The 24,836-nt window shown below is 46.4% G+C and overlaps 5 protein-coding genes across 5 annotated transcripts; 2 read left to right on the top strand and 3 right to left on the bottom strand.

Moving 5' to 3' along the window:
- Positions 1 to 407: 407 nt before the first annotated feature.
- Positions 408 to 5,584, bottom strand: F4813DRAFT_358400 (uncharacterized protein). Its single transcript, XM_049243233.1, has 5 exons — positions 5,023 to 5,584; positions 4,851 to 4,954; positions 3,827 to 4,798; positions 2,211 to 3,776; positions 408 to 2,154 (listed from the first exon to the last, which is right to left on the bottom strand). The coding sequence occupies exons 1-5, from the start codon at positions 5,324 to 5,326 to the stop codon at positions 547 to 549; spliced, it is 4,554 nt and encodes a 1,517-aa protein (XP_049099881.1). The 5' UTR covers positions 5,327 to 5,584; the 3' UTR covers positions 408 to 546.
- Positions 5,585 to 6,059: 475 nt separating this feature from the next.
- Positions 6,060 to 7,619, top strand: F4813DRAFT_358398 (TAP42-like protein). The gene is made up of 2 exons (XM_049243232.1): positions 6,060 to 6,262; positions 6,324 to 7,619. Exon 2 carries the CDS (start codon positions 6,399 to 6,401, stop codon positions 7,485 to 7,487), a length of 1,089 nt encoding a protein of 362 aa, XP_049099880.1. The 5' UTR covers positions 6,060 to 6,262; positions 6,324 to 6,398; the 3' UTR covers positions 7,488 to 7,619.
- Positions 7,620 to 7,749: 130 nt separating this feature from the next.
- On the top strand, positions 7,750 to 9,854 carry F4813DRAFT_358397 (CDC73-domain-containing protein). Its single transcript, XM_049243231.1, has 2 exons — positions 7,750 to 8,523; positions 8,574 to 9,854. The coding sequence occupies exons 1-2, from the start codon at positions 7,936 to 7,938 to the stop codon at positions 9,237 to 9,239; spliced, it is 1,254 nt and encodes a 417-aa protein (XP_049099879.1). The 5' UTR covers positions 7,750 to 7,935; the 3' UTR covers positions 9,240 to 9,854.
- A 6-nt stretch (positions 9,855 to 9,860) lies between these two features.
- F4813DRAFT_64024 (uncharacterized protein) lies at positions 9,861 to 11,586 on the bottom strand. The gene is made up of 2 exons (XM_049248722.1): positions 11,014 to 11,586; positions 9,861 to 10,943 (listed from the first exon to the last, which is right to left on the bottom strand). The coding sequence occupies exons 1-2, from the start codon at positions 11,284 to 11,286 to the stop codon at positions 10,527 to 10,529; spliced, it is 690 nt and encodes a 229-aa protein (XP_049099878.1). The 5' UTR covers positions 11,287 to 11,586; the 3' UTR covers positions 9,861 to 10,526.
- Positions 11,587 to 12,303: 717 nt separating this feature from the next.
- Positions 12,304 to 15,048, bottom strand: F4813DRAFT_64008 (RGS-domain-containing protein). The gene is made up of 3 exons (XM_049248721.1): positions 14,198 to 15,048; positions 12,720 to 14,054; positions 12,304 to 12,666 (listed from the first exon to the last, which is right to left on the bottom strand). The coding sequence occupies exons 1-3, from the start codon at positions 14,840 to 14,842 to the stop codon at positions 12,544 to 12,546; spliced, it is 2,103 nt and encodes a 700-aa protein (XP_049099877.1). The 5' UTR covers positions 14,843 to 15,048; the 3' UTR covers positions 12,304 to 12,543.
- Between the last annotated feature and the right edge of the window lie 9,788 nt (positions 15,049 to 24,836).

Genomic DNA, 24,836 nt, shown 5'->3' with positions numbered 1-24,836 from the left:
CTTCTTAGTTTACTTGTGCAAGCTTACGTAGAAGTTCGCGTGGTGTGGATGAGTAAACTGTGATGCTGGTGAGAGACTAGGTTCCTAGGTACCTACACCTTCTTACCCTTGTAGAACGTGATCAGCTATCGTATTGCGTTTAGTCTGACTGGGAGTTGTATGCTTGGCTTGAATATACCTAGATCGAGGCAGTAGAGCACAACTATGTTCCAAGGATGAAACTTTCATGGGGCTAAACAGTTTAAAACAGTCTTATCGAGAGACGAGCTTAGGGGTAGGTATTTTTCCGGGTCTAGATATTAAAAGGAATGCATGGTCGTTAGATATTCTATAATATTCACCGTAAGAGTGCTTACTTCAGCATAATTCACGACGCCCTCATAATGTGGGCGTGAAAGCCGTGTTCACTCATCTGAAATCGTCGAATTTAGAGAAAAGCTACGACTCAAGCTTACTATACATGTATCCTGGGATAGCAAGCATACGAACTAGAAGCTAGCTTCTAAAGACACCCGAAGATTATTACTCCCCTTGAACTTCTCATTTTCAAATAGCTGTAATTTCGGCGAGGGGATCCGAAGCCTCAGCTTCCTCAGGCGAGCAGCGACATCCATACATATCCTTGTACTGATCAACGTCCATCTCCCGTAGTGTGTCCATAATCTTTTTAGCCGCCGCAATCTTGGCATACCGGCCGCTAGCTGCGATGGCGTGCTCTCGGACTTGACCGTGGATCATGACGCCGCAGAGTACCTGCGCCTGGCCCAACGGATCACCCTCAATGGCGATTTCCTGTACCATGAGGCGCCAGTTGGCGCAGTGAAAGTGCAGCAGCAGCATATTTGCTAGAAAGGTGACCGGATGTCGGTTAGCGAACGTATCGTAAATGTGCATATCCTCGAAGTAAGGCCGCATGTGCGTGTCGAAGAATCGTTGCACCTGGCTATAATCATACTTGCTATCGACGAAGAGGGCGCCGATGTATGCTTCCACGATATCGGGGAGTGCCTTGGGCGGTCTCTGAATCTCAACCCAGAAATTCTTTGCGTATGAAGCACGTCCAAGATTGGCCGATTCAGCTTCTTCTTCTGCTGCTCGCTGAGCTTCTGTTATAGCGGCTACGTATTCCGTAACGTCTCTTTGTACCTCGCTATCCATAGACACCATATGTGTCTGAAACCCAAGGGAGACACAAAGGCAGCCAAGAAATTGATTTGATACCATCGCCATCTTGTGCTCGGTCAGCCATTGGGGATCCGCACTTGGATACCGATGGAACAGAAAGTCGACACAGACCATGTCGAGTAGTGCATCCCCGAGAAACTCCAGTCGCTGATAATTTGGGATACGCTCGTATATGGTACCATACGATGGGTGCATGAATGCACTGCGTAGCAAGCGGGGATACGTGAATCTATAGCCAAGCTTCTTTTCGATCTTCCTGGCTACTTCACGTTGAACTGCCGTGGCGTCGGCGCTTTGCCACTCCGGAACATTATATGCTGCATAATAATCTCCATATGTCATCATCTTATGGTTTTGGTGATTGACGAACTTAGTAACGGCCTGAATGGCCATGTCAAAGCTGTGCTGTTCATAGGTAGTCAGATATGCTGCCCCGATGAGCGCCTCACAAACATCAGCTATTGATTTGTCTCCGAGTGTATGAATTTCCCTGACACCCTTCTTCCCCTTGATGCTAGTATTCTGCTTGCCTCTCAGTAGATCGAGGCCGTCCGGATACCACGCCCGTCGGCTGAAGCCCTGCGATCGAATCGACTCTTGCAGCTCTAGATCTAGCGCGTTGTTGAAGAGGTTCTTGTTACAAATTAGTAGCATGCGATCGACGTGGTAATGGAATTCGTTGCTATCGGGGATCTGAGAGAACAGGGCAATTGTTGTGCTCATCTTCAAGAATGCATCACCAAGAAATTCAAGACGCTCGTAATTCGTCCCCATGCCTCGCTGAAGATTTATTTGTTCTTCCGAATGTTCTTCGGTATTATCACTGTCTTTAGTCATTGCCTCCAGGGCGAGGTCGGGACGTATGTCTAGGGATAGGGACTTGCAAGCTTCTAGCACTATAAGACTAGTTTCGAGTCGATATATTATCGCAGGTAGATTGTAGGTCATGGCAACCACATCAACCGGTAACTAGATTAATTGGTTAAGCTTTAAGAATACGAATGTAGGCGGCCAGAAGAACTTACAGGCGAGAATTTCAAAGTTTCAAAGACAAGAAAACACTTTCGTTCCACATCATAGGATTTGTCCAATTCATCAAGAAGATTCCGTCGTAGTGGAATATACTCGGCCTCAACGACAGGTAGTTCATGCCGAACTGTCAATTTAGAACGCGACTTTGACCACAAGCTGATACTAAAATTCCAAATGTCGTTCTGTGCTTCCCGGGTGGATTTTTTACCGGTCTGGTTCTTGGAAATCCCCGGCGGCTCTAGATCAGTTGGCTTGAGATCGTGACGGCGGCGAACCGTATAGAATTTACGTGACCCATCGTGAGGATCAATGACGAACTTGTCCTGGAAAAACTCGTCTGGTTTATTTTCCCATTCAAGGGATCTTGCTGCGCATTGAATCATAGAAAGACACTCCCAGTCAATTAAGACACGAACGTCGTCAGATGCACTAGCAAAATTGAAGCTGTGAGGATGTATAAGGGGCGCAAAGAAGTAAGGCATTTTTTCCGGTTCCGAACGGTACTCTTTACTGAACACGTCATCGAACACTTTAATTGTGAAGGCATTGACTTGATCGATCTCCTCTGGCGTTGTATTCAAGGCACGTAGAAGAGGTATACATTCTACATCTGAGGTACGCTGATGATCGAAAAATAGGGGAAACTTGGCTGTTCGTGGAAGTGGGTACCTCGTGAGAATAGCTAGCGGTTTCGAAAATCTCGCCAATGCTTCTGGAGAGGTTAGCTTTAGGACCGTCACGTATAAGCTCTCTGGACGGCCTCGTTTATCCCAGATTTCAGGCTTTATACGCATGGAATACTCAGATCGCTTCTTCGAGCTGATAGCCAAGTGAGCATTACGCATAGCCGGGAGCTTCTTAGTAAAAGTAGATTGCAAATAATCGTCAAGGTACTTCTTTTTCTTCAATTGCAGACACATCTCGAAAGCAGCGGAGCACTTGGCAACTTGCTTGGAATCTGCGCGTCGCCCAAGCGCACCTTTGATTGGAGAGGTGTCTGGTAGGAGAACCTCACATTCGAATTCTCGGCCAATGGCTCTTATTATATAATCCGGAGTATAGATAGTATCCAAGGGACGCGGTAGCGTTGAGACGAAGTTGGCTAGGATTACCAGACTACTTTTATATGTCAACTTGGCTTTGGTTGAAGGCACAACGTAGACACGGTGGCTCCTCTCTTGAGATAGGAAATAGTCAATTTTATAATCGTTTCCGGTAATGAGCCGGTCTTCAGACAGGGTATTGTAAAACCTGCGGAGTCTTGCTTCGCTGTCCTCGTGCTCAAAGATAGACTGTAACTGAGTGGAATTGGTGTATTCGACCATGTGGAAGAATTTGGAGTTTTTGCGCCGAGCTCTGCCTCTCGATTGAATGTACTGAATCATCGTCTTGCAAAGATTAAATCGAATGATAATATTGCAATCGGGCATGTCAATGCCTTCTTCGCCAACGCTGGTGGCAAAGATACAATTTAGATCGCCGTTTCTGAATTGGTGCATGGTCACAAATTGCTCCTTCAAAGTCATTCCCAAGTCGCCAGTGTTGCTACCCGCTCCTAACTTCAGAAATGTTAGTTAATTCGGTCGTAGTGAATAGCGAATAGACTTACCAGTACGCCGGCCTTGATCTCAGGCATGTTGAAGCTCGACTGCTTCACAAGATCTGCCAACAATAACGCAGTAAGGCGTTGTTCTACGAATACGATACACTTATCCTTAAGTGGATCTAAATGCTTCCGGAGGGCTCCAATAAGGGCTTCGACTTTGTCGGATAGATAAAAGGGGTTCCGCTGAGGTTGGGGAAATGAATGGCTAGCTACTATCTTATAGGCGTCTCGGACAGCTAATATCTCGGCGTCGAGAGCGGCTATAGGGAGATGCGTTTTGCTAGACATGAAATTCCTCTCCGTCTTCGCTTCCAGCTTATGAGCTTCCTGTTCGGTCAAGCATATTTTCCAGACCCAGTCTGCGCACCAGCGACCCATCTCTGCAGTACAATCCCTGGAATAGACGAATAGCTTTCTTAGAGCATCGTTGTGTCCGACCAACTTATGTAGCTTGTGCCAAAGTGGCGTCTCAAAGGGCTCTGGGGCCACGCTGAACTCGATGAAATCCTCGATAGGTCGGTTGATCGAAGACTTCGTGAAGACTGAAACATCCGCCACAGTCGCTATCTCGCTATGCAGAAGCCCCTCTAATTTCGCGGCAGCAGACGTTGGATCCGTTTTTGCATCGACGGGTGATGCGGTCATACCTAGGATTCGGGGTTGCCGCTGCTGTTCTCGCTCTAATGGTGCATAAAAGTCTTTGATGATCCTGGCATACGGATGGTTCTTCTTGGTATGGTGGGCCTCATCAAATATTAAAAGGTTAATGCCTTCCATCTTAACGAAGGAGTGATGAAGGCACGAGAGAAGTATATCGGCGGTGCAAACTATAACCATACTTTCCTCGATCTTCTGCTTCCAGAAGTCGTAATTTAGGATAGAGCCCCCGTGGTCACCATGAAATCGCTGGACAGAATGGTCCAGGTTTGCCTTGAGAACTTCATATTGTTGAAGCACTAGGGCAACTTTATCAACCTGTGTACCTGTCAGTACAACGTGGGAGAAAGTCATTGTGGGATTGAGATACTAAAAAGAAAGATATCCTTGGCGGTTTGCCAGCGCTTCTGTCTTCTAGTTCCTGCTCGACGGTATGACGAAGGAGGAGAGCGGCGATAAGCGTCTTTCCGGTTCCTAGGTAACTTTTCAGTAAGTATTCCAACAGTACAGGATACACATATAGTGAGAAAAGAAAGGCGTACCAGTATCTAGAACGGCGATTATGTTTTTCTGCTTGGCCCTCTCAAATAATTCGGTTTGATATTCCCTTGGACTTGAGATAATCCTTTCGCTCTCTGCCTCTCTCACAAGCGAATTGGTAGATTTATCTTCGTCCCTGGTAACTGAGCTTGGTATAGAGCTGTAGATTTTTTCCTGGTGATCTCTCATGAACTGGGAAAACTGCAAGTTGTCAAACACCTTAGCCTTCGTTTTGGGTTGAGTAACTGAAGGGGAAGGGTTATCATCTTCTGAGCCAGAGTCAGCCCCAGAGTCCGACGAAGACATGCTGCTATGAGTATTAAGTAACAAGGCTTAAGGGTTCGGTATTTGTAGAATAATCTACACAATAATCTTTGTGGTGTAGTAACGGGGGATGTTAAGGAGGTGTGCTTGTGTGGTAAAGGAGAAGGACTACGGAAAAGATTGCGACGAACCACAAGTAACTGGCTTCGATGTAAATCGTGATTTCCTCTTTTATTTATTTACGGAAGCAGCTCTAGCGAATGAAATAATTGAAGAAGGTAGGTTAGGTACCTAGGTAGGTATGTACTTATCAACTTGCCTATACAGAGTGCAGGTGGCGTGGCGTGATAACGCTGTTTGTACCTTCCGTAACATACGACGGGCTGTGTGATTGGAATCATACCTGTTTCGCACATAGGTACCAAACACGATATCGTACCTTCCAAACCTACAATTTGAGATTCGGTAGGTAGGTATCTACCGTAATTGTATTGGTAGGCAATCTTACCTTAGTCACGATACTCATAGGCAATGGGCTTTTTCTCTCTTTTACCTGCTTATATGTTAGGTAAGGTAAGTACCTAATAATATTCAGTAAATAGCCTGGTATCTGATGGTCTGCTATTTCATTGATTCTTGTTCGTTTCTACTATGTTAAGGAGAAGGTAGGTTTAGTCTGTTGATGTCGATATCTGATGCATTCATTCCAATTACGATACCTTTTAAGGGTACCCTCGATAAGGGAACATCTCTATGCATTTAAACATAGTATACTAATGACTCCACTTTCAGTCTAAAATTAGCGCTCAAGCAGCTGCATGTGCTGGAGTCGATAACCATTGAGGTTTACTACGGAATACATACATAGAACCCCTGCTTTGACGGCACTGACAGCACTGACGTCTTGCTTTCATCAGTTTACCAGCATCTTGCCTGCATCTAATAAAGCTGTAAGCTGCTGAATATACCCATTAAACGGTAAAGGGTCTTCACTTTTATGCCATTTATTGCCGCTAAATGCTTATATTCTCTTTGCTAGGTACCTGGGTAGTAAATTTGCATTTGTCGCCAACTTCAACCTCATCTTTTACACTCCGTCGATGACCTAGTCGCAATGAGTGAAGAGCCAAGGTCCCTAAAGTCTGTGTTCCAGGCTGCCGAACTAAAGCGGGTAGCTTTAGAAGGCACTTATGAAGCAAACTCACCCACCTATAGCCAGGATCTTGCCGAAGCCTTGAATTTATACCAGGAATGCATTCGGATTATCAACAAGGTCTCACTATTTAGTCCTAATGAAGGGCTTGAGGATATTGCTACATCTGACCTCCCTTACCTATTGGTCAACTATCGCATAGCCGAACTCCTTCAGAAGGTCTCAACACAGTCACCTTCGGAAAGAAAATCTGTCTTGAACGCGGCCCGGGAATCGTATGAGAGGTTTCTACACCTTCTCGACAACTATTCGATATTATCCCCATCAGACAGTAAGCTGTTCGCCGGATATAATGAAGACCCATCAGCCTTCTCTACCATATCTACCTCAGATCCCGCAGCTCGGCGCAATGCCAAGATTGCCAATTTCAAAGCAGAGAAGGAGTTGAAGAAGAAGCTAGAGTATATGCGAAACTCTCCACGATATCTAGAGGATGGTGGAGATGAAGAAGCTGTTCGGGAACTGTATCTCACGAATGTTGCTTTCTGTACGCACATGACATTGCAGGGCTTGGAGGGAATCAATCGAGAGGCAGAAATATTAGCGCAAGCACCAGCTCCTCCAATGTCGCAAGCAGCAACAGTTGAAGATGACGAGCGGCGGCGCAGAGCAGAGCATGATAACGATGGTTATTCTGACAGATTAGACCTCCCTTTGAGCACTCTCCTATCCTCGAGTAATGGCCCACTTCTCAGCAGAGAGGGAAAGCCTTTGAGGCCATTCACGCTCACATCTAATCGGGCAGAGCTTCAGAGGGGCGTATTTCGTCCGGGCCACAATCTTCCAACCATGACTATTGATGAGTACCTAGAAGAGGAACGAAGACAAGGCAATATCATCGAAGGTGGTGGAGAAGCTAGCTTTAATAGGCCTGAACCAGATGAGGATAATATCGAGAAGGCAGATGCTGAGACTATGAAGGCTAGGGAATGGGATGAATTCACAGAGGCTAACCCTAAAGGGAGCGGCAACACCTTAAATAGGGGCTAGGTAGATATTAACGACGAAGTGAGGATATAGTCGTGAAATATATGCAACCCTACACTTAAACCTTCTAGGTTGGGTATTCTCGTTAGGGCTATCGTTGTGAATTATAATTTATATCGAAAGCATAAGAAAAGGTACACAAGGTACAAAAGTTCATTGAAAAAAGGTTCAGTTAAGGAGGGTGGGTACCTTATATTGTATATGTGCATACATACCTAGGTATCTAGGTACCTATGCACTAAAGAAGGGTATTTAAAAAGATATCGCTGTACATAAGCACTTTGAATTCGCGCTAAGACCAGCCTTGTTCGCGTTCAATTCCAAACCGCCCGAGGCTGAGCTTCATTCAACTCTTTTTCAACTTCGGGATCTCAAGTTCAAGCTTTCGCCATCCCGTCATTTCAGCAGCTATTTCTCAACGGTAATACGCCTAAATAGGTTGCCTGTGACAATGGCTTCCACAGAGCAAGACCCCCTCCTCCTACTTCGCCAGTCCATCGCGTCTGGAGGCGCAATTCTACCGACCGCGTCCAGCGACGTCTCAGCGCAAGAGGTTCCCCTTTCTCAAGCGACGCACCTCACCTTCTCCACCCCCTCCCACATATCCCTCCCAATCGATACCCAAACCCGATTCACCTCGAATGATACCCCTGTAGATCTGCGCAGTATCTACATTGCCTGGTTGAAGCGAGAAGTCGCAATTCCCGAATACAATGCCTCTGTATCGAAGCTTAATGAGGAGCTCGGGGACAAGGGACAAGTCCGCATGCTTGCCTTTGTCGAGCGGCTAGATCTTATCACATGGCTCGAGGGAGCCAGCGAAGAATGCGAGTACATCAAGCCGCTGGCCGGGGATAAGGATGGCTCAACTTCTACTGCAGCTGCAGCTCTTGCTTCCAAGGGTGCAGCAGCTCCTGCAATCGGTGCGAAGCTAGGGAGATCGGGGAAGGGTACCTTGGATCCAAGACTTGCGGTTATCTATAACAGCGAGCGCAAGATGGGTGATCGAAACAGTGTGCTTAGAGGCATCAAGCCGACGGTATGATCTACTATTTTCCCTCCGGTCAGATCGAAACTAATATTTTATAGGACTTCTCGCACGTTCGAAAGCTAGCTGCGCCCCTCATGTCCAAGAAGTCGCAACAAGCTCCACCCACTGCCATATCTAATAACCCGGCGCTGGCCACACACAAGAAACCTAGACGACCCGATCCTATTATCCTACTTTCGCCTTCCGCCTCCTCTCTCCTGCGCATGACGAATGTCAAGTCTTTCCTCGAGAATGGCCAATATGTTCCGCCTAACTCGCTGTCTGCTAGTTCCAGCACAGGTGCGAGTATGCTGCACATCAACCGCCTACTGAAGGACATCGACCCGAATCGACCTATGAGGTTTATCCTGGTCGAAGGCCCTGAACAGTTCAAGCCAGAATACTGGAATCGGGTGGTCGCGGTCTTCACGACTGGCCAGAGTTGGCAGTTCAAGAACTACAAGTGGAGCAACCCCAGCGAGTTATTCCGCCACATTCCCGGTGTCTACGTCGGCTGGCGGAACGAAAAGCCCCCCGAGGCCGTACGCAACTGGGGGCACAGAGTAATGAGCGTCGGCATAGATCCCTGGAAGGAGCCGGTTCATAATACGATAGATTCGAGCCGGTGGAGGGACCACGAGATCGTTGAGCATATTTGGAAGGCTATCGAGGGGAACATGAGAAGCAAGGGCTGGAGACGAGATCAGGCTCCCTCGTCGATATGAGTACGAGTCTCCGCGTATCACATAGATAAATGTATCTTGTCCCTTTTACATCAGACGACCAAACGAGGCCAAGAATAATGCTTTTGAGCTACAGCCGGAGCTTAGTATGGCCCTTAATACTCGCAATGTCCAGTCCGAGACATGATCCTCATGAGTCGCATCCATCGGCATTAAATTTTGCCGGGTTTTGTATTATTAGACTCGAAAGGGATGGCATTGCTTCATACCCAGATGACCATGGAAAGGTCTCTTATAAATTGACGGCGTTAGGGACGAGAGTTGCGCAGCGAAGCATATGGACAAAAGTTGTTTGCCTGAGTATAGCAAGGCCTTCGTAGCATAGAACTGGAAAGGCTTAATGAATATGATTCTATGAGTGTTTATACAGCCCGTTACCCAATCCTCGATATGCTGATTGTAATTATGGGATACAGACGATGTGTCCAACAGGCACTTCGCAAATATTAAGTGAGAAGATGTTTTCAATCAGAAAGTGTCTAAGGAACGTAGTCTGGGGCTAATTGTTTTTGAAGTGACCTTGCTGGTGTAGAATAACTTGTTCAGGCACTATTGGAGTCGTCGCCCAACTCACTCAAGCAGCAAGGATGATCAAGGGACGAAGCAGAATTAATATATATATATATAATTCAGCATTGGCAATGAGTTGATAAGGCTACAAGAAATATATCGAACCACAAGACTCGAACAGCGAGAACCGGGCGAGGACCTGTAAGGGAACGCGCCCAAGGGAGAATATGACACAAGACACGCATCAAGGCACAATACAACCAAGACATAAACACACGAAGGAATGAAAGTGTACCTTTATTGAACCCGCCACCCGCGTCAAGGATAGTTCGGGAGTGCGTACACGTCTAACCTAGAGACAAGCGAGAAAGTAAATAGAATAATAGCAACGCCCCCTTTGCCAAGTCCAACCCCAACCCATACCTAACCTAACCTAACCTAACCTAACCTATCCCCAATCTCCCTACTTTTCCCAGAAAATAACCAACAGTAGAAAATGACGACAAAGGAAAGTTTTGATCAGTCGATCAACGGATGGGCAGATAAACGGGATAAGAAAATAGACATTATATCCTTCTAAGCGTGGTTGGTTGGAGTACGTTTATCGCACCCATACAGCCAGATGCTGCCGGGTCTATTCATCCCATTCCGTTCCGTTTCCTCTAGTAGCTGTAGTATTTTTTTTGGTTTTTTTTTCAGCTGTCAAGTAGACGCTAGATTAGATCCCCTGGACTGGTACCGAAATAGCTACCCTGGCGCTTACAAAGCCACAGCGCCCAAGAGGGCTGCGAACAGAGCCGCTACGAAGCAGGAGTTGCTGCCCGCGCCCGAGACCGCGATGCCGGACGGGACGGCGGACGGGGTGTAGCCCGCGGTGCCGGCGGGCGGGTTGGGGGTATTGGCGACGGGCGCAGCGCCGCTGGTGCCGACAGCTGGGTTGGCGCCCGGGGGAGGAGAACCGCCTTGGGCGGGGGCACCAGGTGTCGGTGTGGTGCCAGCCGGGGCAGGAACGGCAGGAGCACTAGGGTTGCCAGGCTTACCAGGAACAGCGGGGACGCCGGGGGTGCCGGGAGCAGGCGTCTCAGCAGGGTAGGGCATACCGGTTGGGACCGCAGGGGCGACAGCGGTGGGCGTAACGCCAGGTGGGCACAGAGACGAGGTAAGAGTCTGGACGGCCTTTAGGGATAACAGTTAGAAAATGGTAGATACATATAAAGGGATATAAATATATACATATGCTACTTACCGTAGAGATAGTGCAAGGGCAGTCGGTAACAGTGATAGTCTCGCCCTTAGTAACCGTGTACTGGACGCCATTGTAGCTCATAGTCGTCGCCTCGGGACAGACTGTAGTGAACTGGGGCACTACGACCGTCGTGGGCACGGTAGTATTGTAGTATTGCCAGACGGACGAGGGAGCCGTGTTGTTGACGGGATAAGCAGGGTAACCCCCAGCAGTGCCAGCGGCGGCGCCAGAGACGGCAACCAGGCCAAGGGCAGCGGTAGTCTTGTGGAACATTTTCGTTTCGTAGGTTCTGTTACGGTAGATGTGTGTGTGTAGATGTAAGGTATAGTTATTAGTAGCAGTAATAGTCTTTGCCGAGAGCGAGAAGTACTGAATCTCTTAAAACGAAGACTGAGAGCGAATATCTAGCGTAACAGTTAACGAATGACGAGGAAACGAGCGAGGGTATGTGGATGGTGGAAAAGAAATCGGCGGTAGAGAAGGGGGGACGAAGTCATCTTTAAAGAAGCTAGGGAGAAGGGAAACAAAGGGCGCTGACTTAGATCGGGAGAATCTGCAATTAGACAGGCAATACTCGACAGCCACCAATAGGTTTGTTGCAGAATCAGAGACAAAAACAAAAAGTAGAGGTCATATTCCTTTCCCCCTCGCGTCTTGGAATGCATCCGACACCGCCATCAACTTACTTCGGTCTTGACTCCATTCCATCCTCTCCTAGGCTCGGAAGATGGTTGAAGATGAGAACGGCTTAATCCATATAGTGGTTCACGTTCCAATTAGTTTCACTGCCGAAGACTCCCCCTGATTCAAAATTTGATTTCCATTTTTGAGGACCGCAACGGATAGCTTGCCAGCTTTAGTCTAGCCAATTATATGTACAGAGTGCCAGCCAGCAGTTTGGCCGAAGACGCGCCCTCCACTGCTCAGTCGCCGCTCATAACTGCGGATTGCAAATGCTCCGGTGATGTAGGGTTACGAAAACCCAAGACCACACTCTCTATATCCCTAGTAAACGCTGTCATCATTATAAACTCTAAAGCCGCGACGTAATAATTCCAAGCATCGTTGACTTCAGCTCACTTGCTCGTCGACGCACCTCGAGCTTTCCGTTGTGCAAATGGATTGCCCATGGGAATCGTCTTGCAGTAGCCAGTCCATTTCTCGTACCAAAAACCTCCTTATATACTCTGGTGAATTTTCCTTCCCCTTTTGCGCTTCGCGGTTAAAATTCAGATGAGCCACTCGATAAGGTGCGGTTCAGAACGCCGATGGTGTGTCTATGCTAGTTTATCCTCAACGCCGCCCAAATAAACAAAGAAAGTCTTAACCGAGAAACATATGTCGGAGAGATTGCTATTAACGTCTTTGCGATCAAACGCCACAAATTAGTGACGTCGCTAAGGCAAGAAAAATATGACAGATGGTAGATGATCGGGATCGAATATATGAGAGCGCCGTTTTCGTAAAACCGGATTATGCCGTCTGCTCAACGTGGGGCGATTCTAAAATGGCCCGAATCATCGTCTTTTTTCACTTGCGGTTGGATTGACTTCGGCTGCGTTCCGGCGCGCGACTTCCAACACTCGCATCAAAGTCGTGGTTCTTTAATGTGTGCTCGTATTTCGCATTGCGTAAGAATTTAGGGACAGAGTCCTGTAGATAGGTTAGCTATCGATGAAATATAGTTGCGCTCGACTAGCACTTACACTGGCCATCAACTTGAAGACAGCATTCTGGGCATCTTCAAAAAGGGTATTAACCTCATGAAGGGTGTCAATCATTGTTACGTCTTGCCCTACTGCTTTAGTCATGCGAGTAGCAAGATTATTTCGCAATTGATGATCGATATTTAACTCGCAGGGCGAGCCCGGTGCCAGAAACGCATTGTAAATACCGTATGCTTGAGCCATGATTTCCTTAATCCCATCCATAGACGTTACGCTAGGGGTCTTCGTGGCCTGCTTGATCGCGCTACGGCAAGCCTTTACAAAGTCATCCACGTCCAAATAGAACGACAGGTTCTCTTCGCAGTGAGTCTCTCGCAGATTTTCCCGAAACAATAGTCGCAAAGCAGCATCGTTCAAGATCTTATCGAGACGTTGGGTATTTGAGTCTCTGGCAATACCTGTACGCGATGCCACAGCCCCATCGCTTTCGGATGTACGCCCTCTCCCTGTACTACCGGTGACAATATCTCTTCCTTTGGCGGTGAGCTGGTAGACGGCAGTCTTCGTAGGTTGGAATGAAACAGCCCCAGGTTGAGAAGCCATATAAACTCGATCTTGCTGGATAGGCTCCATGAGGTCATATTGAACGAACAGAGTGCCCATTTCAAACGTCTCGCGGCGGTCAACCGTAGTACAACAATCCATTAACCAATCCGAACATGATTTCCCAGTGAACGTATCTTTGAATGTCCTGCCATTAATTTTGCGTTCGCTCGCCATCTTCACACCAGTGAGACCATCTCGGTAATCGCTCAGCGAGTCTGAATCGGCCGCACCAACACTCGCCTTAACGTTCAGACCATTCGTACCTATCATCCTCCTAAAGATGACCTCCATCGTTCCCCTGTCCATTACCAACTTATCGGTTTGGGTATCCCTTTCGAGGATACATAGATAGCTCATTCCCAAAGCAATAAGGTCGCTGATCTGTCTTTGTTGTATACCGTTCCTCGAACAGAAACGATCCAGAACGCATACACCCTTCGGCGTCAGCTGCCATACCGAGCCCTTCATCGTATAGACTTGTTGCATTTTGCCGTCAGCTGATTCGATGAAGCGAGCATCAAGAAACCGTTGACATATCGACCTAGCCATATCCTTTGCCATGGAGAAGGTAGTCGTTGTAGTTGTCGTTACGATACGTGACGGATCCTTAGGATCAGGCATGCGGTTTGATTGGGAAAACTTCAATGAACCCAGATTATTTATCGCATCTTCAGACAGGAAGGTATGCTCAATGCGAGTTAACCGTACTCGATGAGCAGATAATGGGAGCAAGCTGACGATTAGCGTTGAGAAAAGATCTTTGAAATCCTTAAAATATTATTAGTATAACAGTAGAAAGCAACAATTCATTGTATGATAAATTCTATGAGCAGACTCTACAAGCAAATTCCAAATCGGCAGTGTCTACTAGTGGCATACTATGAATACTTAACGGAACAAGTTTGACTTACTTTAGTGAACGGACGGTCGTCGTCCGTCATACGGAGCAGTCTCGAAGACGTTTGATGCATCTTGTTCTGCGTGCCAGACAATATAATTGGAGGGGGTCGAGTTGCGTCTGTCTCGGAATATGGTTTCGAGATGGGATCTTTCAACGACAACTGGCTTGACCGCTTGACCGGGCCCAGAATAGACGGGGTAGAAGGACCGGACGAATTGCCCGAGAAACTACGGATTCTTGACTTGTCTGAATTCGGATTCTCGCTACTCGGAGAGTCTAGCACCACAGACAAGCGACTCAGAGTAGACGCAGACGATCGACTGCGAATAGTAGGCTCTGATATCTTGTCAATTGCCGCGGCAGCGCGAGCAAATAACCCTCCAGGCTTGGGATTTTTTGTAATGCCGGGAATGGAGCCGGTCGACGCAGTAACTTGGTGGTGACGAAAATTGTTCGAGGAAGTAATCGGACCGCCAGTACCAGTTTCGACAGGAGTGTTCGAATGCACTCTTCTAATGGTGGCGGGGGAAAGATTCTGGGTTTCAGCAGGTACCGCAGCGTTGCTATTCGAATTTGAGTGGGATCGTAGCTGGCGAGGCTCGTGGTCGTGTATAGGAAGCGATGTCGTTTGAGAGGTTTGGGAGATTGCAGCCATCAACCTATACTTACCATCGAGACGGGGGAAAGCAGCGAGTCCTTTTACGTTTGCGCAAGGGGGCCAAATAATATCATGAGGATGATACAACAGCTCGGATCAAACAGAAGAAACTGAAATAAGGTAGAGGAGAGGAGAAGGAGGGAGTGGAGTTCAAGTTGAAGGCATAGAATGGGAACGATTGAGAAGCGGGACGGGGGTGGTAGAAGTGGTAGAGGGTAGGTAGAGGGTAGAGAAGTATCAGCTCTCTAAATCAGACAAGTACCTCATACATGTACCTGGGAGAGAGGTTCACATTTAGGAAGCCCCGGGCCCGTTAGGTACTTTAAACCTAATACTATTTAGCTATTTGCCTAACGGATGGGTGCACACGTTATGTACCCAGTTCAGATTAGGTGGGTAGGGCGACAGCATTACATGTGTACAGGGTGCAGGGGACTTACGAACGGCTTGCGATTAGTGGCGAGAGTTAAGTACCCGGTACAAAAATAGATTATAGCGCCATGAGGCATGTTAGGTACATACAGGAAAATCCAGTCATTAACGTTTTAGCGTTCTAGCGCAGAGGGGTCTACTATCCCCCTTGTAAGTCAGTGGCCCACTGTCATACCCTGCCCTACCTAGGTATGTACATAGGCTGCTTAGGTGCTGTAAGTACAATAAATGCTAGGTTAGGAGGTACCTATAGCGCAGGCGGGACCTAGCCACATGCGTGCCCCGCTATGTATGTACGGCTGGCTTACTTACAGAACCGTACAATACACGCGACGTACTACAGTACAGCGGTACGGCAGCATCCTAGGTTCCCATGCTGCCATGCCGTGAAGAGCTACCCAAATAACTACCTAACCTAGGTATGTATGTATGTAATGGTATGTGCATACGTTAGGCGCAACGATAAATTCCAACCCCTGATACCATGGACAATAGAGAATTTTCTCGGAATACATAGTAGCGCGATCCGTGTATCAAATCTCAATAGCTACGAGTCTCCTAAAACGTGGCCTATTGTTCTAGAAAACTTCCCGATCTCCTTTTTAAGACTCCTTGGGCGGCTTGTAGCATCTTCGCTTTTGGTTGACCTGCATTTGAAACCCGAACATGCCCGCTTTCGGATCTGGGTCTAATGAGCCTAGTGAAGAATTTTGGGATGGAATCAATTGGTCATTTGCGATGTGGATAATATATTTTAGTGCATCTACTAAGTGGGCTGCCACCTGCCATTCGAAGTTGTAAATCCCCGTCATTTGTGGCTTGCCTTGCTCGCCATGTGCGGTGGAGGAATAAGCACGTTCGTTGGAGAGGGGCCAATATATGCTGTATATGCTGATTGGGGGAAGAGATACTTATAAGTAGGTACCATAGCAGCTGCATCCGCCATCCACCCACCATCCGTCATCCACCACTCCTATGTACATGTATGTATCCACACGACTATTGCATTTATTAATGTACTTATATGACCATACATACATTAGGTAGGTACACTACCTACACATAACCAAGCCACGATTTTACTAGTTACACTGCCGGGGCGGCCACGAGGCACTAAATGATCCTGGTCCAAAAGTATTAGTCTCGCCATAATTTCCAAAATGCGTGTATTCGAAGCGACGAGGACTCCGTAGATAACCGTAACTTACGTTTCCTCCTCTCCTACGTTTGTTTGAAGTTAAAGTCCACCCAACTATACTGCATATACACTACCTAGTTATACTACTTCGGTATATAGGTTTGTTCAAGATCTGGCAAATACCGGTTTCAACACATTCGAAAATGAAAAGAAGCTTTAATATTAATTACTTATCTACCTACCTACCTAGGTACAGCAGTATAATTAATCTACTCGAGTATTTTATAGTCTTTAAATATGCGGTAGCATTCATCACGTGGTGACCACAAAGGTTACAATAGTATTATACTATCTGCCCACCTAATTCAAAGGTGTCTTGGTTTTAATGAAAAAAAAGAACTTCATTTGCTTGAGCTCTTAGTCCGGTCTATACATATCATACACGAGTACATACTCGCAAACCCTTACGGGAGGGATCGTCGGATATGAACGCAACCATCCACAGCAGAGCTCAAAACATCAGCAGCAACCTGATCTCAATCACACAATGTGCAAAGAGCATACAGGTAAGACATACATATATAAAAGTGAAACCACATGGCCACAGCATGTTGCCGCGAGGCTACTCCTGGAAACATATTGCGGATGAGAGTGAATGATGCATTAACCTCGTGTGGTAGCACACGGAGGGTGGCATAGGATTATCTAAAGCATAGTCGAAGTTGAATGAGACAGACATTAGAGCTACTATCTAATAGTAAAGGCAAATGACATACCCAGTAAAAAGGCAGATTTGTACAATATTGTAACATTGTAACATTGGCAAAAGAGCCCCTACGTACGTTTATCTACCGAATGTATGCGGTTACAAAACGGAGTGGCCATGAAGGATTTTCGAATTAGCAACAGACCCTGAATGGTGTCGAGGTTGATACCGTCTCTCTTTCTCTCTCCCTCTCCTCGTCCTCTTTCAAAAACCCATATTCCCTTAACCGCAACGCCCACCGGTCTCCTGACGATACTTACTCCCCAGTCAGTGAACCCTTGCTTACCATGCTAATTCGTTAATGGCTAGGGGCGTTTCCCGCCTCCACCTAAATGTTACTTGACTCCGCTCATAGTTATGCCCAGCATGTTTTTTCTCCAAGTGGCCCGATTTGTCCAACACATTTTGGCAGACCGACAGATCTGCACGTGCTTCCAGGGATGGCTTCCACCAACCAGTATGTTCCATCCCCTCATCTACTATGGTTGACTTTCTGTAGCAACTCCTTTTCCCTTGGACGATCTAGCCTTCTTTAGGCTTAGAATAACTCGACACGAACCGTGAGCAACATCTTCCCTAACACTGTGTGCTTTAGAATGCAGACGCAAAGAGCTGCATTACAGAGACAGAGAGAGCGCATAATGTTCGTGCCACCACCACATTGTTGTATTAAGCTGCTTGATACACAAGACGACATGATCTAGGTACTGCTTGTCAGCCGTCAATACAAAAGAAGAGCTGACGAGCTCGGCACATAGAACCATCTCCGAGTTCTCGATACCAAATCCGAGCCGGTGGCTTTTAACTTATTTCCATCCTCCTTAACCCGACGACTGATCTGACATTGTGCCAGCCCACCCTATCCGCGCTACAAGCAGAGGAATCTAGAGAAATCTAGCATTTCCTGAGGTGTCCGCCAAGTCACGGTGTACGGTTAAGTATATATACAACCTATAATACAACCCAGATCCGAAGACCCGCCCACTTACATTATCACCCTAATATTGATGCCACCAAGATAATTAAGACGTCCTATTAGCGACCTGTAATAATTCACACAGGCTACTATCGATGCGCGATACTGCATAGCACGTTGAGAAAGCATACTAGAACCAATAGGCTCTAGTTCCACGTGCAATCGCCATGTGGTTCATTGACTGTAGCATGCCAAAACGGAGCCGTGCCACCTGCTGTTTGGCCCTTTTATTGCACGGCCACGGCAGCGCGCACGTTGCATGTCTAGATGTGAGGCTGCACGAGGCCAAGTTCAAACTGCATACAGTAATGTCAGCAAGTTGGAGAACTCTTCGTAAGACATAAGTGGTATGCAACCCAATCTACTGACCTATTAGATATTTGCATGCCTCTGTAATCTCAAGTCCTCTTCCATTCGTTGTAAATTTAAACATCTAAGCCTAAATACTATTTAACTTGATGTATGATAGATACCTATATATGTGATACCTGCCAATTTAGTACCGTACTATATTTATGTATGTCTCTGCATAGCAAACCGCAGGTTTACGTTCGCGATCTATACTAGATTGATCACGCCTAATTATCCCCGGCCTACACCCGACTCATGTATGTGTAAATAAGACCTTGGCAAAGAGTTCTTCCATGAGACTTATTACGGTAAAAGTCATCAAGATCTGTTACATCGTTTACTTAAACTCTTACGGCATACTCAAAAGATTATCTTTAAACCACCCGCGATATGATGAACAGTGTCAGTGTGATGTAACGCTTGATATACTAAGTGATTTTAAGATAGGTTCTACGATCAGCAATATAACGGGAGTAGTTTAATAGGGCAGTTGTTCTTGATGTAACAAATGTACATATCGTACCTGTCCTTCAGCTCTTAGAAATAGCATCAAGTTCACCCGTTTATTATATATTTGTCAGCCTACCCTCAGGGTAGTTAGAGGTCATACAACTAGAGCACAAAGCTAAAATAAATTCCGGCAATGGGATGTACCTGTCAACCCAGTCTCCATCACCACAGGGTCCAAGATCTACCGGCAGATCTCGATTCCTTATTCTATGTATGTAACATGAGAGCAAAACCATGTGTTTAGTTTACACTATAGTTTCAGTCCCCTATCAGCGCTTCGTATTCAAGTACCCGGTAACAGCCGCCGCGACCGTATGCCTTGATATCTCTCACGTACATGCACGTATCTAATAATGTTGCCGTAACTAATACTACGGACTTGCCGTCATACGCAATTTCACCAAGGCTAGGAATCCTAGATCCTCGTAATTAGCGTAGGCTCTCTCCACTGCTTCTAGCGTTTCTAGAATGGAATGATAGAACGGTCTTCATCCCTGGGAATAGGCAATCCGTACGGATAGACCGCGTTCAAACGTAGAGGATCGATGGCTCGATGGACCGTCATGTAATCCTATCCCTTGACATTTGATATTGTGGTTCCAGAGTGGCGGTTCCTACTAAATAATTAAATTTAGAAGCTAAGACCTGACATCTTTGTAACATGACGATGGGATGGATTTGATTAACGCACAGGGAAATATGGTATGGGAGAGAGCAATATAAGGTCCTTATAACTACGTGTATTGAAACTCGGGAGTTTCTTCACTACATCTTACATTGTAATACACATTGGCATATACATACACCTGCTGCTTAAAGGAAGCGGATGAGTATGATGTTGTAATAGGTATACGTCATTATTAACCGCTTGAATAGATTAATCGCGTCGTTTGAATGTTTAATAGTGCTAAAGCGCCTATGAAGAGATGTAGTTGTAATCTTTTTTTTTCTTCTCCAAATGTATATTCTATTAAGTCGTTCTTCAACTGTGCTTTAGCCCCCCATTATAGTGCAGAAATACGCTTAAATACGCTTACTACGCGCTGTAGTACTCGGCATATATAGCGTGAAGAACTTGTGTTCATTCTCCGACTTTCATTTCAATCCCAATCCGGCACCACGTCGTTTAATAGCATTCGCAAATAAGTTGTATCAAGTGTATCATACGCCGACATTCAACATAACTACCTACCTACATATAAATATACATGTACTTGATATGTTAGGTGCACTTCGCCGAACTGCGGGATGTCACGGAGAAAGAGAAACAGAAAATAGAAAAAGGAAGGAGGTAAAGCCAAGAAAAAATACCTGCATCACTCCAACGCAGCTTACCCTTGTACCGGTACAATACATCGCTAAATATACGATTAGAAATCTTTGCCGAAACCTGCCCACGCTATAGGGTGGAGTCTGCCACGTGGAAAAGAGAAGCCACCAACCTAAAGTATGGGTCAATTTCGCGTGCCTTTTGATATTGCCGGCCCTATCAGGCAGTATCTCATGCAGATCTAAAACGCGGCTACCTGGACTATGTACTACCTGCAAATGTACTGTGTATACTGTGTACATAAACTAGACTTCCACTAAGTGGTCCGTGTGCTGCCCGATTGCAACGGTATCTGACTTAGACACCTTTCTCATCTTCCTGTCTGCCTGTGTAGAGACAGCACTTATATGTCAAATATCAACATGCCTGCCCTTATTAGGTGTTTATTGCATTGCTGCCAGATTCTTCCTAAACCGGCCAACCATATATTCCCTTTTCGTCGTTACGGACCACCTGAGATAGCCGTCGTGACTTGCCTTATGGCCTATCCACCATCCAACCTCACCTCACCAACTAACGACACCCCGTATTGCTAGCTTCCAGTTAAATCACCTCTTCTATCTGTATACGTATTTACAGTCATTCTCTAAAAAAGGATTCAAATCCCAATCTTGCAGCTGGGCCACATGGCAAGTGACTAGGTCTACCTTGTTGGTTCTGGAACAATTCTACATATCATCTCATTGAACTCCCGTTGTAAATATTGTCTCACCAAATCTTCGGACGCGGCTAGATGCATTAAACATACGATTAGCGGCAGTGTTGAGCTAACCCGGGAACCCGGGATGTCTAAGTGATCAGTCTCGTGTCTCGTGTCTCGTCCATATCCGCCGGTAACAAATAGCTCACCGGTGCACCATCTTCCAACGAGCCTATGGGATTGGGCGTGTGGCCTACCTACTCACGTCTCGTCTCTATTGTTCATGCAAGATGAATTCATATCGATATCGCCTCTTTAGAACCCCTACATTTAGGGGCGCGTAACCACAGACAAAGAGAGTACGGATATGCAGGCGGTCAAATTTCGAGCTCTACTGCTATGTTTATTGTGGTCAAAATACCAAATATGGACATCAAAGAGAGCATAACGATTTAGACTAGTCTGGAGACTAGCCTGGATCTAATAGACCTCACAAACCCACAGGACTCCGTGGACTCCCTTGTCGCGATAGCCCGAGAATACTACCCTCGTACTTACGACCATATCTTGCAAGAAGTTAGGACCCCTTCCGTTCAAGTCGATTTGTCATTGATTCAAGTAGAGGAGGCAGCTGAGTAACCATCACATAGGATGCTAATCATATCGTAACTTCATAGCTAGATACCGAACATCAGAGCAAAGACGGCATTAATCCTACAATCTCGGATTATTGTATGATTTCAATCGGTGATACTCGGCTCTGAACAAATAGCGCCGTCAATAGTTGGGCTTTTGCCCTTCCTAGCGGAATTATACCCGTAGTGGTTTCTAATTTTGGCATGGGGCCCGTCAGCATTTTCTGCTAGTATCATATACTATAATATTCTAACGCCCGATCGAGAAGAGCTTCCTAGGCTGTAAAACTCATAAGATTAGGTCAGCTCAGTTTTCTGAAACTGGCTACTGCTGACCGCTATCTAGTTTCGTTTTCCAGATGGCCTCAAGGTTATTTGCGCAGTTTTCTTAGCATCAGAGGGCCCATCCGTATCAAATATCACAACGAGCGTGGGTCAAAGAGGATCTGTGGCAAAAAAGTCTTGCGGTGACACCGTTGCGTTGCTAAGCTGGTTCTATTACATTGAAAATGGCCAATGCCGAATAGAGAAACACCAGGCCAGGTTGCTTAGTTCCAAGTCCGTTCCAATGGACAGCTTGGCAAAAGCAAACTTACTCCTATGCGACTGATAATTTGGGGGTGGCTGGCTCGCAGCATTTTCTCAAATATCCACACATCCGGAGCCATTCAGCAAGGCCAAGCCTTGCCTACTGATATACGGCGATAGCCGTATTAACTCTCCTGAGGAATAGTTCAGCGGACATCTACAACGTACGGAACCGGGCTTTGAGTTGGACGGGGGCGCCCGTGTACCCCGGATCAGCCCTTACACAGCATGCGGCAATATCCCAGTTCACCGATATCAGAAACATCTGTATCTGTGCCTTGCTGTTATTTTATCCTATCAATCTGGCGACCACAAGGGTCGCTGTCAAGCGCTCCCGGTCAAGTATCCATCTCTCCTTTTAATGCCGTGTAAGTGGCATGAGCATATGCAAGTGCAAAGCCGAAGAACTATGTAGCTTCAGCAAGAATAAGACTCGTCAAAACCAAGTACGGTTCGGCCCCGAACGCGATGAGCAGCACATGATGCCACTGCGCACCGCTACCCATCAAAATTGAGTAATCGTAGTAAACACAGTACATATCGCACGGTGATGAGTTGTTATGTACATATTTTTTTTTCCTAACTACCTAACCATACCTACCTAAGGTACATAACCTGGCCTACTCAAGTATGAAGTACCCAGGTATCAATATGAGACGGGACGGGGCTGACGCTACCATTTCCCGTGATTACATACAGTCGAAGTTATTACTCCCATCGCCACTACGATCGTGAGATCTTTAGTCAGATTGGCCACAACAAATCATTTGCTACAAGGACATATTTCTATGGCTTCTAGCGTCTTACATACGCCGACATAAGAAACTTCTCACGACGCTACGGATATCGATCGGGACATACCATGCGCCTCTGTATGTAACACGACCTGATTTATGACGGTATCCTAGTTACATGTCCTAGTTACATGGTGGATACCCGTGGACCGACTTTGACGGCTTGTTTCACTTTTTATACATACATATGTACCCAAGGTAAGGTATGTAAGTATTGTTGGTTAGTGTACCTACAGGTGTAGTGACCGGGTTACTATACACTACACTACAAGCGCATATATGTACATCATCATATTACCTAGGTTATGTAGGTATATAAAATATGGTATATCGTGTATACAATACGAGTATAATGAACCATTGATACGTTATGTACTAGGTATTTTGTACCTCAATCCTATCTCACCGCCACTACATAAGATATCGTACGTCAACCACGTCTTGTTCGAAGCTAACCTCTACGCTAACCCCCATATTCCCTGCTCAGAAAACAGCACTATTAGATAGCTGCTCTTGGCCAACGTCTTTAGCGAGTCACGTTCGCCTTAGCCATGTGTATCATAACCCGGCACGGCATGGCTCAAACAACACGAAAGCAGAAGAAGCCCTAAAACTTGGCGATCTCACACGTGGCAGGTATGGAAGTAAGACAAGACAGGGGAGATTGTCTCTACCTTGTGCCGGAAACTCGAACCACTCGGTACTACATACCCCTCCAACTGCACGAAATGGCTTATTATGTATGTATTGTACATTTGTTTACTTGGATAGTTCTAGAAACGGGGTAGGTAAAAGAATAAAATAAAAGAAAACCCTTGGACCCGTAACGACTAAGCAAGGATTGCGAGGGGTTTTTTTCTCCTCCCTTTCCCTCTTTAACCTAGACTTTTATGCGTACATACACGCTTCGTGGATCAATCTACGTTTCTACAAATTGTTGATACTCACGAGCTATTGGGTCTCTGGCCTGGGAGACAAAGATGAGCCCGTCACCCCGAAACCGAAACCGTCTCTGTGGTGCCTGGACCCAACTTCCCATGCGGCTAAACCTCCAGACGGGTAGACATCCCACGTGGGAAATTTTACGTCGGCACAGTCTTGAACTTGCTTAAGCCGCTTGCGTTACTTAACATACGACCTAGCCTAGCTATGTGCATCGGCAACTAAATGCCGTCTATGTATAAGCCAAACCATGCGCAAGCTCTGCAGCTAGCGGATGCAATGATAACTCCAGTTCTCCTCCTTGCATCGGAGTGCTTCACATACTACTATGTATATCACATCCATACGTACAATCAACGCCTAGCGTACGCTTTCTTCTCCCTTGAATCCAGGTTTTCTTCTCTTCGGTCGAGGCCACCCAGCGTTTCGGAACTTCTTGCGCGTTCAACAAGGTGAGCCCTTGCATATCTTCGCAGGGCCAATCCTAAGTCACGAGACCGTATTGAACGAACCCCTTACCCAGTAAGGCTGGAGTTAGCACGCGTTTTATTGGTGAGAGTTACCGTGGTACAGTTCAACAGCCCGTTTCGTCCAGGTAACCGGTGTCGCCGACAATGGGTTATCTCCACTGATCTTCTAAGCTGAGTTCTTCTAGAAGAAAGGGCAGGTCTCCAGGATCAGCCGCGGCGTAGCCACAAATGCTCAGCTACGTACGGATCCGTATGTAGGTATGTACTACCTTTTTACGAGCGTTGGTCAGAGCTCAGGAGATTACGTACACTACTCGACGAACGTCTACCTACCTACATACATACATACATACTGTACATATGAGGCAGGGTCTCGCGTGAGCTACAAGGTCTTCCCTCAACTTAGGAAATGACCGAGC

Source organism: Daldinia decipiens (assembly GCF_022478715.1).
Source record: "Daldinia decipiens strain CBS 113046 unplaced genomic scaffold F4813scaffold_15, whole genome shotgun sequence".
Classification (NCBI taxonomy): domain Eukaryota; kingdom Fungi; phylum Ascomycota; class Sordariomycetes; order Xylariales; family Hypoxylaceae; genus Daldinia; species Daldinia decipiens.
This window is presented reverse-complemented; position numbering and strand designations above follow the sequence as displayed.